Source organism: Helianthus annuus, chromosome 2 (genome assembly GCF_002127325.2).
Source record: "Helianthus annuus cultivar XRQ/B chromosome 2, HanXRQr2.0-SUNRISE, whole genome shotgun sequence".
NCBI lineage: Eukaryota > Viridiplantae > Streptophyta > Magnoliopsida > Asterales > Asteraceae > Helianthus > Helianthus annuus.
Genome location: NC_035434.2, coordinates 83604996 through 83620690, shown reverse-complemented (window position 1 = coordinate 83620690; position 15695 = coordinate 83604996). Strand labels below are relative to the sequence as shown.

The 15695-nt window shown below is 38.8% G+C and overlaps 2 protein-coding genes across 2 annotated transcripts; one reads left to right on the top strand and one right to left on the bottom strand.

The window, feature by feature from the left end:
- The first annotated feature begins 7724 nt into the window (after positions 1-7724).
- Positions 7725-10922, top strand: LOC110919501 (5-formyltetrahydrofolate cyclo-ligase, mitochondrial). Its single transcript, XM_022163770.2, has 7 exons — positions 7725-8035; positions 8254-8385; positions 8459-8611; positions 9401-9442; positions 9520-9565; positions 10235-10305; positions 10550-10922. Exons 1-7 carry the CDS (start codon positions 7792-7794, stop codon positions 10684-10686), a joined length of 825 nt encoding a protein of 274 aa, XP_022019462.1. The 5' UTR covers positions 7725-7791; the 3' UTR covers positions 10687-10922.
- A 222-nt stretch (positions 10923-11144) lies between these two features.
- LOC110919494 lies at positions 11145-12537 on the bottom strand. Its single transcript, XM_022163765.2, has 2 exons — positions 11750-12537; positions 11145-11440 (listed from the first exon to the last, which is right to left on the bottom strand). Exons 1-2 carry the CDS (start codon positions 12419-12421, stop codon positions 11285-11287), a joined length of 828 nt encoding a protein of 275 aa, XP_022019457.1. The 5' UTR covers positions 12422-12537; the 3' UTR covers positions 11145-11284.
- Between the last annotated feature and the right edge of the window lie 3158 nt (positions 12538-15695).

Here is a 15695-nt window from a genome sequence, read left to right as displayed (position 1 = left end):
AATCTTAATCTTAACTAAAACGGGTCAGAACTGAAAGTCAAAGCGAAAGTCAAACTATGCGACTTTCGGTTCCGAACCGGGTCTAAACAGAAAATTGTCGAGTTGAACATGTTGGAACATGTTCTTATACTTATTACCAAGTTATATTAATGTTCAAACAGGTTACATGCAACCTACGTTGCTAATTATGCATTAATTTGAAATTAAGCATTCTGTTGACTTTTTATGATTAACTTTGACTCGACAATTGACATGCTTAGAGTGGGAATCTGGAAACACCCTTTTAAGGATTTGTTACCCACTTAATTACCTTCCTAAAGGTACCTTTAATTCGTGATTTGACAGAGCACATTATGATTAATCACGAAGTCAAACCTTAATTACGACGGTTTGACTTTTACTTAATTAACTAAGTTAGAATGGATTAAAGGAGGTTAAGGACACTTACAAGAGTCCTAAGAAGGATTATGGAGCCTAAGAAAATGGGTTGCTGACCAGGGAAGCTCCAGAGAGTCTTGAACCAATGTTCCAAGTGAGCAAGTGCCAAATGATCACACTCAAGTCCCTTATATACTGAACTAGGAGCCTTAGGATCTTGCCAAGATAGTCTAGGGTAGTTAGGAGATGATCCCAGGTGTCCCTAAAGGCCTAAAAACTGCCTAGCAAGCCCATAGATTCGAAATGTTACATTTTAAGTCGGTTAAACAGGTTAAACAGGCAGCTGTCCAAAAGCTGCTGCCAGCGACGGTCTTACGGACCGTAAGCTTGAGGCCTTACGATCCGTAAGGACCTCTTGCGGACCGTAAGCTAAAGGGGTTACGGTCCGTAACCGACCTTACTGAACCAGGTTCAGGTGCCCTCCTTACGGACCGTAAGCCTAAGGCTTTGCGGTCCGTAACCGATGGCCAGAGGACAAAAACTTATGAACTTTTAAGTCTTGACCATGCATTCAACTAACTCCGAAACATACCTTTTCTTTTCAGTTTGTGGGCCATCTTGACCAGCCATTGCATGCCTAACTTGCTCTTACATGTTCCCCATTCAATTCAACTTATGAGGGCCTTGAAAATTTGACGGAGATTTCCAAGAATGAGTCTTGGATTCTCATAGAAGTTAACCAAGGAATAATTAACTATATTAATTCTTATTTACAAGAATTTCATTTAGATTAGAAGTAGTAACAACCTATAATTCCAAAGTCCTTGATAAAGATACAACTTTATTTATTTGAGTGCAACCGGTTATCATATGAGATGATCATTAATTGATTTAAGGATCTTGGGATTTATAAAGATTTTGGGTCGCTCAGAGGTGATTTAATAACGTGTCGCCCTTGGGTCATTCAGAGGTATTTTAAATAACATGACGCCCTTTTTATTGGAAATCCTACCACACATCTTTTTGTTTAATTCGGTTTCTCTGACATGTCTGTCACACATGACACGTGTCTTTATTCTAATGGACAGGAATTTTCGAGGTGTTACAAGGCTAGGGAAGAAACTAGTCGAAAAACGCGTGGATAAAAGCAATGGGGTGAGGTCCTTCACAATCCGAATGCACCAAGCTTCCTTGTATGAGATCCTTAACCCTTGTGTGCACTTGGAATAGCTTGATCAAGACTCGAAAACGGATGGATGGTTGTGGGTGTGTTCGGCCGAGAGCTCCAAGGGAGGGAGAGAGAGTGATGTTCAAGTGTTGTGTATGTGAAGGTTATGATGGATCATGTAGGATACTTATAGACAATTGCCATCAAGATTAACCAATGGATGTTATATCTAATTGATATTAGACATAGTTGATTTAAATAATCAACAAGTACAAAGGGTGTCCCCCTAGGGGACGAGTTCGGTTAGGGGGGGGGGGGTTATCCGGTTAGTTTCCAACTAATAGTTAGGTTATAGTTAAGTAAAGTTGGAGGTTAAACCATTTACTAGTATGTTATGCGTTATAACGGGTGTTAGGGTATTCGGGGACCCTAACTGGCTCGGAAAAAGAAAAACAATGTTGATGGCAATATTTTCATGTTCCGGGTAAAGTCCGGTTGTTCTGTTGGATAGTGATCCGTTAAAGTGCTTAACAAAGCTTTAAAGTGTCGTTATTACTATTTTTAGTGACACAACTTATTTCCGACACTTTAGAAAGTTTCTAGTAATATTTTTCTCATGTTCTGGCACTTTATTAGGTAGCTAAATGCTGAATTTTTAATTAAAGTGCTGAATTTTGTACTTAGAGTACGTTTTAGGCACATCCGGTCACTGTAATTATCACCTAGTGACGCAGTTCTAAAACCCTTATATCCCTACACTCTCTACTAGTGTAGCAAACTATCTCTGGCTCATACAGGCCGTAGAGGCAGTGTCTGCCTGATGCTGGCTATATCAGCATGTTTGATGGGTTATCCGTTCATTGTGCTACTGGGCTTTTGTGCATCAAGGTTGTCACTAGAGTTCAGTATGTGAATAATGGAGTGACAGCAAATAAAGTATGATGCAAGTATGTACATGTATCAGTATTCAGGCAGCAGTTTATCCACAATTTCAAGCAAGCACAGTAATTAAGCAGTAATTAATTATTAATTAAGTCGTACGGATACCTGATTTAGTGAGGGTTGTCACAACAACAACCTTAAACTTACTAGACAAAACTCTATCATGAAGTCCCTCAATTTATATCGACTTAATCGCTGAGGCCAATGGCGAGCGGGTCATTAGTTAATATTCGGTTTAACAAACCTCACACTGTGTCAGTCGGACGGGCGTGTACTAATGGACTATGGCAAACCATCAGTGCTGATAGACACTGATGTAGGGCACAACTTACTTGCGTAGTAGTCGATATGGTACAGTCTAGTGGTTCACATGGGGAAGCCCTCACTAATCTTGGAAATGGTTTGGGTAATAAAGAATGAACTGGTTAATCTTACTTTCAACTACGGGGTAACCCCCACGGCAACTACGCCAACGAAAGTCAAACCACGTTTTCGGAAACAACTTAAAACTAAACAACCAAACGTGAACTCACTCAACTTTGTTGTTGACTCGTTGTTACATGCCTTACAGGTCGTTAAATGCTTGGAGCTTGCACGGAGAAGGAGTCGTTGTGGGATACGGACTGTCATGTTCCGTGCTTAATATCTAAATCCTTATGAACTTATTAAACTCACGCTTTGGACATTAAACGTATAAACTATGGACTCATGTTTTTGGATTTACATTTATGCTTCCGCTGTTTAAACTAAACTTAGTTAACTAGCTTTGGTCACTATTCGTAGTGTGGTTGATTTTAATTACTTAAATATGTTGTTCGATATGATTGGTGGCTCGATCCTAGTCACGTCACGCCTCCAAGCGGTGGTACTCCGCATTGGTGGATTTTGGGGGTGTGACAGCCTTTTTGCTCCTTTTGTTCATTTGAGCTCATTTAATCCTGAAAATACAAAAGGAAGACAAAAGCATACTTTTTCCAACATTAGTACTAAAAAAGGGTTAGTTTTATGCCACATTTGATGTAATTTATATGTTGCATTTTGTGCACATCAATTACACATCGGTGGATTCGTGTCTCAAAATCGGTGATAAGGGCAGATCTGAATCGAACCGTGCGGCCGACGGTAGATTCCGATCTGGTGGTGGTTTAAGGGGCTTTGTGGTTATTGGATACAATGGTGGTAGTGGAGGTTGGTTGAAGAGAGAAAAGTTCTCAATCAATGGTATGTTCATAATTGCACATAGACTCATGTATCACCACACATTTTACTTAGTTTACTCTCAATTAACTTGTGTAATTCTGTCGATGATTTGATTGGAGTAGATTATTATGGTGGTTGGAGCTCCGTTCTTGAGCTAATGGCTGGGTATGGGGTCAAGGGAAGGATGATGGTGTTTTAGGGTTGGAGAATGGTGTTTTAGAGAGATTGGGGGTAAAAAGACGTAAATGCCCTCATGTGCATAGTATATGCCATACTTAATTGAAAATTTTAATAAGTTTAGGACCAAAGGACGAGAGGTGTAGTGAGTTTTCCAAATAAAGGACTGTAACTGTAATTATTGAAGTTAAAAGGTATCTGTTGTAATCCGATACAAACATAAAGGACGAAAAAGTAATTTACCCAAAATAATAATTGTGTACTAGTAATAACATCTTGGGGGTGGGAAAATACTTAGGGATCATTAGGTCCCAGGTTCGATTCCCACAGGAGAGTTCCCAGATTTATTGGGTTTTACTCCTGAATTGGTGTATACGCATTATTGTCTAGTGGAGATGGATATGATGAGGTGGCGCTGGTAGCATGATAATACTCAAATGGTCCGTTAGTGACCCAAATTTTCCGTTCAAAAAAATAAATAAATAGTTAAATTTCGTTTTGCTCCTTGTGGTTTAGTCACTTTAATAGTTTTGCTCCAGTCATTTAAAAACAACCATTTTCCTCGTTGATGTTTTGATCTTGTCGCCAGTTTGCTCCTCGGCTCTAACTCCATCCATATTGTATGTTAACTGGAAGGGTATTTTGGTAACTTAACACACAAAAGTAAGGATATTTTGGTAATTTACTTGTAAAGATATTTTATTATATATAATATACATATAATACATATAACACATACACACTCTCTCATCTCTCTCCCTCTCGATCCACCACCAGATGACATCACCACCAACAACCACCACCCCCACCAACTCCACACCGCCAGGAAGTACCACCACCACTGCCGCACCACCCCACACTCCACTGCATATTTGAATCGTCTCTCTCTAAACCCGACCACTACGATCAAATATCTGAACCATCTCTCTTTCTCTATCTAAACCCCCACCACCCAACAATCCTACCATTTACTTTACCACCATTCACCTAGCCACCACCAGCCCCATTGCCACAAGCCGTCGCCGGCGACCACATCACTACATTCCCAGACAAACATTCATTTAAAACCCCAATTCATTTCTTTCAATTTTAAGCAATGTCTAACATAATCTACAGAACTTCGAATCATTTGCAAGATTAAAACCGAACCAATCAAACAATTCCAATTTCAAGTTTAATCACAACAGGAACCTTCCAAACCCCACCATCACCGCCATCTGCATCTTCACAAAATTAGATATGAACTCGGAAATAGTATAGATGGTGACGGTTGTCGGAGACGAAAAGACACATAGATGGTAGTGGTTTTCGTGATGACTTCTCTTGAACAGATCTCGCCTGCACCGGAGGTTTAGAGGGGCAGTTTTGGTTGTGGCAGGTGTAGAGAGAGGGGGGAAAAAGAGTGGGAAAGAGAGAGTGGGGGTGGTAGTAGCTGGTGGTGGCTGTGGCAGATGTTCTTGGCAGGTAGTGATGGCTGGTGGTGTTAGCAGGTGAATGTGGTGGTTGTTGGTAGAGGAAACGATTCCCTTATTTTATATTTGAAATTACTAAAATACCCTTTCAATTAACATACAATACGAATGGAGTTAAAACCATGGAGCAAATTGATGACAAAACCAAAAGATTAGAGAGTAAAATAGCTATTTTTAAATGGTTGGAGCAAAACCATTAAAGTAGATCAAAGCGGAAGTTTACTCGTAAGGCTATACGGTATGGGGGTCGGCCCCGGCCCGTCGCGGGTCGGCGACGGTCCAAACACCGTGCCGCCCCCATACGTCGCCGTCCTCATCGTCCCTTTTCAGACGTTCTCGACGAAGCATTTGATGTGGGCCCCCCCATTATGACCGTTTGAAATATAATAAAAAAAAAGGGTAACGGCTAGTTTTTAAAAAAACACCCATTTCAATTCCATTTTTATAAATACTCACACCCTTAACCCCTATTTTCACCACTTTTCACCCACTACCACCCCATCTCTCTCACATTTTATAAACCACTCATCTCTTTTTATAAAAAGTCATCATATTTTGCATCATTTTTTACCCGCTTCCACACCATTTCTCGCTAAAAAATTATCATGGCTTCACCCGTTTCTTCAATTTCCTCAATTTCATCAATGTCTTCATCGTCTTCGTCCGAGTGGTATTCATCATCTTCGGAAGAGGATGTTATTATGCACAACATGATTATGAACGCGGCTCAAGTGTTCATGTCGGCCGCTGAAGGGTCGTCCCAACCGCTAACCAGACGAGCAAAATATAATCGAGACCAAGAAGGTATTTTAATTTTTTTTTTCCTTTTGTTTTATGTAGATTTTAAAATGTATGTTTTAATTAGTTTCATTTTTTTTTGTTCTAAATTTATAGCCGGCCACGATAAACTAGTTGCCGATTATTTTGCCGACGAACCCGTGTACCCAGCCGAGATTTTTCGACGTCGTTTCCGCATGAGTCGTCAACTGTTCTTACGTATTGCAGGCGACATGGCACAGTCTGATCCGTTTTTTACATTGCGAAACGATGCTAGAGGGCAAAGGGGGTTCAGCAATTTACAAAAATGTACGTCGGCCATTCGCCAACTTGCGTACGGTTACGCACCAGATGCATTAGACGAGTACATTAGGATGTCTGACAGAACCGCACGTCGTTGTTTGTACAAGTTTTGCCAATGGGTTGTCAAATTGTATAGCAAGCGATACCTGCGGAAACCGAACGCAAGCGACGTACAAAAATTATATCAGGCACACGAACAGAGACATGGTTTCCCAGGAATGCTCGGGAGCATTGATTGCATGCACTGGCAGTGGCAGAGTTGCCCGGTTGCATGGCAAGGTCAGTATACTAGGGGAGATCAGGGACATCCGACTATCATTTTAGAGGCTGTTGCGTCACAGGATCTCTGGATATGGCATGCTTTTTTTGGTCTACCCGGTTCACTCAACGACCTCAACATCATATACCAGTCCCAGATTTTTGATGATGTAGTGGCGGGTACAGGTCCAGACACAAGCTTTACGGTTTCAGGGGTGGAGTACAGGCGAGGTTACTACCTAGCTGATGGGATATACCCAACGTACTCGACAATTGTTAAAACTGTCCCGCACCCGACCGACGACAAAAGGAAAAAATTTGCAAAGTTTCAGGAGGGCGCAAGAAAAGATATTGAACGAGCTTTTGGTGTTCTACAAAAAAAATGGCACATCATTTCTATTCCAGCACGTTCGCAAACACCAAGGAGGTTACGACACATTATGTACGCTTGTATCATCCTTCATAACATGATCATTGAAGACGAAGGGAGAGCGATATGCGATTACGACGAAAACGCGTCTACTGGAAATTCTGTTCCAGTTAGTGAGGAAGAACAAGATTTGAACGCCTTCGCTCTACGTAACGAGTTCACACATCACAACCTACAAGCGGACTTGGTGGAGCATATTTGGAACAACGCTGAAAACGAACCCGCCCACCACATGGAAGACGACGACTAGTAGCTTATTTTAGTATGTTAGGATATTTTTACGTTTTTTTTTTAACTTTAGGTTTTTAAGTTTATGTTTTTTTTAGTTTATTTTTTTTTAAGTTTAATTTTTTTTTTATGTTTATGTAATGTTTTATAATATTAATTAAAATATTTTATTACTTTATTTTTTAAATGTTTAAAAAAATGTGAAGATTTAAAAAAAAAATATAAAAGTGGTGGAGGATGATGACTAGGACCATCCTCCCATGCCTCCTAGTTTTGGAGGATGATCCATCCTTGGGAGGACTATGATGTGGCGCCTACGTGGCGGATCATCCTCCAAGGATGGTCCATCACCATACCATGTAGTCTAAATAAATAATGGATAAAGGAAAAATACAAGAACAGAAGAAAAGGTGGAGCGACTGACACAAAGACAGAAAAATTAATTAATGTATTAAAAAATGCTGAGGAAAGTGAGGTCACATGGGTCCGTCGTACAAAGGGTTGTGATGATGACCCCCCGGCAGTGCACGATAGCAAAACCCCAGTTTCCTCCGGCTTTCTCCTTCTTCAACACTATCGTGCGGCCACCAGTCGCCACCATGAACACTCCGGACGACGGAATATTCACTCAGAAACGGGTGCTCCGATCCAAAGTGAAGAAAGATCTCCGATCGATGGATCCCGTCCTTAGATCTCAACAAGGTAAACTGTTTCTGGCCTGGCCTGGTACTTACTTAGATGTCTATGAAATGAACTAGCTGCTTTTAAAAAGCCCATGTTTGTTTCAAAAAACAACACTCAAATAAAAACCTATTTCTATCTAGCTAGATATTGATTGTTAACACTAAAATATAATATAATATTATGTTCAATTGATGCTCTAATTTGTTTTGTTCAATTAATTAATTAATTTTTTCCAGATGATGCCATTCAGAATTTGATATTGGAAGCTCCATGGTTCAAGTCTTGTAAGAGATTATGTGCTTATATAAGCTGTAGTGCATTGAGAGAAGTTGATACATCAAAGGTGCTGCAAAATGTCCTACAAAAAGGTATTAATTTCCTTCCTTCCTTTGGGTACATCTTTAAACTAAAACCTTATGATATGATTCATTAAATTTACAGAGACAGCAAAGATACTTTATGTTCCACGGGTGGAGGACAAGAATTGCCACATGCGAATGCTAAACATATCTCGTATAGATGATTTAATTGCAAACTCCATGAACATTTTAGAGCCTGCTCCCCTTGATGCTCATGGGAATGCTCGTCAAGACGGTTAGTTAGTTACTTACTTACTACCTCTTTCTTGTTGCTTTTAAAATAACTAGTTGAAATGCCTTGCGCTTTGCGGCGAGAACTTGGTTCGATTTGTTATACTTCGCACTCCCTATAGCAATCAAAAAAAAAAAAAAAAAAACCCTAAAAATTCTTGATGTGCCCAAAAGGATATGGATATCACACTTGTTTTGCATTAATAGAAATGTTATGAAATGAAAATGATCTAGTCATATAAAAAACTTAACATTGCAGACAAACAAATAACTGAGTTTACAAAATCAAATGCAAACGAATGAAAAAGAAGTTAAAATAGCCCGTTTCTTTTCAGGACAACAAACTCTTAATGTCTTTACACTTAACTTATTTTTATCTCTATAATCATTCTCTTTTTTATAAAAAAGTGTTCTATCTACTCATATATTGTTTTTATTTGTAGTTTCTTTTCAATTACACAAAGTTATCGGGTATCATTATGCATCTTGAAAAGAAACAGCCAAATATTAAACGGTTCTTTTTGTTGTGAGTTAAAACAGTAGTGAAAGCATTACATTAAAGGAATGTTGGAGCCTTGGAGAGAGGGTAATTTGAAGAGGAATCTAGGAACTTAGAGATATGTAGGGGGTGTCTTTGCAACCTATGAAACTTTAGTGGCCAACTTTTAAATTATAAAACATTTATATACATAATAAATAATTAATTCCTTGTGTTAAATCATTAACTCTTTTCATGATGAATGTTTGATATCTTGGATGGCCTACTCTTAGTTGTAACCTATGTTTCTCGCAGTTATGCTAGCAGATGAACCCATTGACCTGCTCCTATTACCTGGTAATTTCTCCCAACTAAGATAATGTGATTCATCGTCTAAACTTCTATAATGATTTTATCATTTGGTTCTCTTCAAGGACTTGCGTTTGATAAAACTGGAAGACGATTGGGGCGTGGTGGAGGGTAAGTTCTAGTTTTTTGCCATTATCTCTTCGTAGTCTAGTAATAAGACTTGGTAATTATTTGTTTTAAATGCTTAGATATGCTCCTTTGATCTATATGTTGCATGTATGCAAGTGCATATTATTCATTGATCCTATAAAGTTGTGCACAAGTATATTAAAAGTCTAAAATCGCGCATACAATAAAGCGTTAAGCATATGTTAACAGAACCCTTTTATTCTGTCTTTAGTGTCACTTAGTAGTTTATATGGATGGCTACAACAGTCAGTTGGTCTTGTGATGTTAAATAAAAAATCACACTTTAACTCTCTATTCATAGACTAGCTAAACTAAAATACCGAAACTATCCTTCACTATATAAATCAGGCCCAACATTGTTTCTCCAATTACAAAAGTAGTGGCAAACATTTCAAATTTGGTATTTTGCCTTGTAGCTTCATGTCCAGACACTAATCTTTTTGTACCAGTTTAGTACATGAGTCCCATCTTCATTTTTAACATATCTGATGATAAAAAGGACCAAAATGCCCTTCTTAGAAACCCATGGCATGGCTCTATTCTATTTTTTCAATTTTTGGATGATCTCATCATTATCTTTAATTAACTGCGCTCTTTGGCTTTCTTCCATTCCAACCACTTACGCTATATATTGTCCTAACTTGCATGTAGATACTATGACACCTTCCTGTCAAAGTACCAAGAACTTGCAAGACAAAGAAACTGGAAACAACCTCTTCTAAGTAAGTTTCTCTTTGCACGAAATAGACATTATTACTGTACCTCGAGTCAAATTCTCTTTTAGGGAACATACTTTTAAAATCGAAGTTTAAGGTGCTGTGTTATCGGTTTGTAATCACATAAGGGACCATAATAAATGATTATAACCCATAAGTGTATATTTTGAGAGCATATTCCCTATTACATATGTATGTATAATTTCATCTCTCGCAATTTGACAACAAAATTTTAATGCTCTTTCTGCAGTTGCGCTATCTTATTCGGTTCAAATATTAGAAGATGGTGTGATACCTCTCACCCCAAGTGATGTTTTCATAGATGCTCTAGTATCGCCATCGGGTTTCATCCCTATTACCCCAGCGGCCCAGGAAATTATTCCTTGAGACATTTTTGCTGGAATTCTTGTAAAACAATGTAGTTTTTTTTTTCCATCATCAAACCAGATTTGTATGTCACAACATGTGGGATATGTTGATAAGGACCTAAAGTCAGTTTTGACTATAAAAGTCAACATATGTTCTTGCACATTATGAGGATGTTTTGCTTCATTTCAGTTCTTAACTATGAACTTGGATCTCCGATGTCATGTGTGTAATATGTTGTGTTGTGTTTGGTTGAACATGGTATATCTTATAACATGGTTGTGGTTACATGATGCCATTTTTGACTTTTAGTACCTAATTTAATTGCTATAAATTTCTATTAGTCAAAGGGAAGACTTTTCAAATTCAATATTAGAAAGGATTGAAATGATGTTTGATGTTAAACTTAAGGCTCTCATTAAATCATGTTAAATACCAAGTTTAACCCTGAAACTGAAATTATGGCACTGATTGTTGAGTGATGTGGAAACATGCATGCTATAATCCATTCAGAGGCATAAAATACAACTATTGAAGCATGAGATACAATTGGCTACAGCAAAAATTGTACAGTTTTTTTTTTTTTTTTTTCTATTAAGAAGTTATTTTTTCATCATCATCAATGTGCTCTTTGAACAGCAGTCTTGAACAGAAGAACATAAATCTTCTGATCCATGGAGAAATACATGAATCCACCAACTGAATGTGTCACAAATGATCCAAAACTTGACCCCACAATACAATGCCAAGCTGGTCCATAAACCCCATCAAACTCCTGCAAACATAACCATTAACACACTCTTTGTCATTAATGTTGGTCATCTCATCTATCTATCTATCTATGTTCATCAATCATACATAAAGAAAGATTTCTTCATCCAGTCAACCAACCACCTACTCCCCATTAATTTTGACCTACCAAATCATTATATAATATCCTTTCAAAAAAAAAAAAATCATTATATAATAATAATTACACCTAGAATTAATTTCAAGTTAAAACCATTCATTCAAGTGCCCAAGATATTAAACAACAAGATCAAAGATCCCAAATTGGTTGGCATCAAAGAATGAAAAAGGTTACCTTTTTAAGAGTCAAAGCAAGTGTTTTGGCAGTGAACTTTTCCAAGCTATCATAAGTTTTTCTTGTGACATCCACAACATGAATCTGCATATAGGGAGGCATGTCAGCAGAGACCACTTTGACACCATTACAAGCAAAGAAGTCAGTCAACTCAGCTTGTGAGCTACTCCCAAATGACCTCCTCCTCCTACCCCTCAACATCCCTATTGGCTTTTCAACATCATAATACCCTTTTGGTAACTTCTTCACTTCATCAAACCCTTGTTCATCTTTTGCCTTCAAATTTACAGCTTGTTGCTTCTTTTCAGGAGGCACTTTGTTGCTCACCACGATGGCTCTCTTGATATTGTCTTCTTCTTCTTCTTCTTCGTCCAAAGACTGCTCCTTTACTGGTTTATTGAAGTAATAATAATGGGGTTTGGCTCTTTTTTGGGGAAGTTTGGTTCTTTGACTCTGTGACTTGGTCAAAGATGCGGTGGTTGACCCATCGGAAACAGGCGGAGGTTGGGTTAAAGAAGAAGACCTGGCCTTATGGTTCAAGTACAATCTTGAGAAGTGATTGGATATGTTTTGAACGGTGGAGATGGGGGGATCTGGGTGGGGGTGGTCCATGGGGATCTCAGGGGTAGGAGGAGCATAGCTGCGGCGGTGGGTGGCGGTGTTGTGTGACATTTTAACAGAGGAGGGGAGGTGAGGTGGTGTGTAAAAATGGAGGATGATTATCTTTAGGGATCTGGTTGGGGTGGTGGTGGGGGGGGGGGGTGGGGGTATAGATCTAAAGGTATAGGAATATAGGATGGTCAAAGACTCGAATGTATGATTTAATGAGTCACATACCCAAGTGCCGTTTATTAAATGGATTTTTGTTTTTTTCTTTATAATAATAAAATCTTTTTATTTATAATTTCTTTTAGATTTGAGAAAATGTATTATATTATATGTAAGATACTAAGATTTAATGTTGAATGAAAATAGTTTTATTATATTCATAACATAAGACTAGAAGGTATGGTTTGGATGGGCTTGGAGGGGATGAGCCGCCACATAAGCGCCACGTAGGAGTGGCTTGGAGGGGATGGACCTAGGGGGGTGGGGAATGAACCCCTTTATGTATATATATGTATGTATGTATAGGTATATGTGAGAGGAAAAGGAAAAGGGAGGCACGGCACACCCGGCGGTGGGTGGCCGGGTTTGATGAAAGCCGGAAGAGGGGGGCGGTGTGGGGGTCCGGCGCCGGGCCAAGCCGGGCCAAACCGGCCCCCATACCTTCTAGTCTAATATGATTTTGTTAAGATATGAAGTTAATGCCTTGGTAATGAAGTCTAGTGTAAATTTATTAAATCAAGATTATTGAAAATTATAATTTTTGAATTTGATAATTTAATATATGTATTCTTTTTAGGCAAAGGCCTTGTTTTGGTATCCGGGTTACGTGCAACCTAAATATTATAATGATATTTTGTCACCTTTTGTTTTATGTGCATGTGTTTTGGGTGAAAAGAATCCATTATATCATATTTTTACGACAACCAATTAAATTACAAATTCTGTCTAATAACTAGGGCTAGGACACTAGGACATGCACATACAACCTAAAAATAATTGTGATCGTAAGAGAGGACGGGGCGGCCCAGTGATAATATAAGAAACAATAATAACGCGTGATACTTTCCAAAATTCCACCCCGCCTCCTTGTTATAACGCGTGATACATTAACGCAATTCCATTTTCGTTATTTTTTCCACACCGTGATAGTTTTATTTGTGAGGGTATTTGTTGGTTGGGGGGAAATTGTTGGGTGTGGTGATGAGTGATGACCACCCCTACTGAAAAAGGTTGTGAGTGATGGAAAAATGGTCGATGATATGGAGGAACTTGATTGGTGCTTGTGAGTGATAAATTCTATCACTAGTGAACCACCCCCCTCCCCTAAACTTGTAATATTATTTAATTAATATATATCTACTTAGGAAAGTACTTATGTGTAGTTCTATGTGATTGTAAATGAATGGCTTATCTCAAACTAAGAGGAAGTATGAATATATACCGGAAATAATATGACACAAATAAATATAATAAAGAATACATAAAGTAAAAAGGTGAACGGTGGCAAACGAACTTCAAGCTTGTTATGAAAGAAAAAAATTCAAATTGCGGTCGCGAAAGACTCTTGGTAAAGATATCAGTCACCTAAAGCTTGGTGGGATAAAGTGAGTGTGAAGTTTACCAGCAGTAGCCAACTCACGAACAAAATGATAATCCAATTCAATGTGTTTTGCACGTTTGTGAGAAACCGGATTTTATGAAGGAAACAAAGCAATTTTATTATCACATAAAGGGTAGGACGATGTGGAGGTAAGGCATGGAGTTCACAAAGAATATTCATGACCCAAATGATCTAAGTAGCAGTGTTGGCTAAAGCACGACATTCAGATTCACAACTTGAATAAGCCACGGTTGGTTGCTTCTTGGCGCTCCAGGAAATAAGATTACCGCCAAGAAAGATGGAATAACCATAAGTGGATCGACGAGTGTCAAGACATCGAGCCCAGTCCGCATCAGAGTAACCAATAATGGAGATATCAGGCGGTCTAGAAAACGAGAGTCCATACGATATAGTACCCTTAACACATCGAAGGATTCTTTTGACATTCTAAATCTTGATTCATAGTCGTAACCCAGTGTACATGTTTGGCAGCGGATCTAATGCCACGCGACTTAGTAGACGTAATGAAAGCAAGGTGAAAAGCATTAGGATTTAAAGATGCAAGGTTAGCCTGGTGTTTCAGTTTAAAACTCTTTGCTTTCGTCGTAGTTATCAAAGGATGTGTGGGCTGAACAAAACCATGTGGAACTAGATCAGGTTGAGGTTGGGCCTAGGCAGCGGGAGGGTGGGTGCAGGTACAGTACGGATATTTTAGGCTATGGTAGTGGTTGAGTATGAGGAAAAAGGGTTAGGCTGGGCTGGTTGAGGAGCGGGTATAGGCGGAGTGGGTGGGGTGGATTGGGCCGTAAAAGGTTGGGTCATTTTAGTATGGTGAGGTGATGAGGTTTGTTAGGCTGATTGGGGAGTAGCCATAGTGTCGGGTAGGAGGTCGGATGGAGAATGAGTATGTTGGGTAGAGGAGTGGTTTAATGGGGAGGTTTTGGGAAAGGGAAAATCATCACAACAGTGATCATGTGGGACGGTTGGTGGTGTAGAAGAAAATGTGAAGTTTGTGGAGAATTTTGTTTAGGTGAGGGTGGTGATAGAAACTTGTCAATATAAGTATGCCATTGAAGCGAGGAAATGTCGCATGAGGCATTGTTATCTTTAAATGGGAGTGACTGTTCATCAAAGTGAGCATGGCACGTGATGTAGGTATCCCTGGTACTTGGTTCAAGACACTTGAATCCTTTGTACTATGAGCAATAGCCCATGAAAATACATGGTAGGCTCCGTGGAGACAGCTTGCGTGTGACAATCGGCAAAAATATGTGGTAATTCCGTACAACCTTAACAATTAATTATATGCTTAATTGCGTTTGTTTACGACTTAATTTCTACATGATTAGGTCATACAAAGTCTAGCAATCATAGGACATGGTTAAACTTTACAAACGATATTATTACATTCGTCGCGTCGTGAGAAACCAACAAACTATGTCCGAATGTGTTGGCTAAATGCTGAAAAGCACTATTCATTGAACACACTATTCATACCAGCAAGTTCTGAAAATTGTCCGAACGATCAACGAATGGCATGAAAGCACATGGTTATTGAAAAATGAACAAAATCCCTAATTAGGGACACACAAAATGTAATAACACCTTAACTTTCCGGAAAATGCATATACTTATAAATTGTCCGAATCGCGCCAAAACTAGTAGCATTATTGTCCGCAACATCAAAAATTCAGCATTTGTGATGTCCGCAAGGCTTGTAAATAATGCCAAACGTCA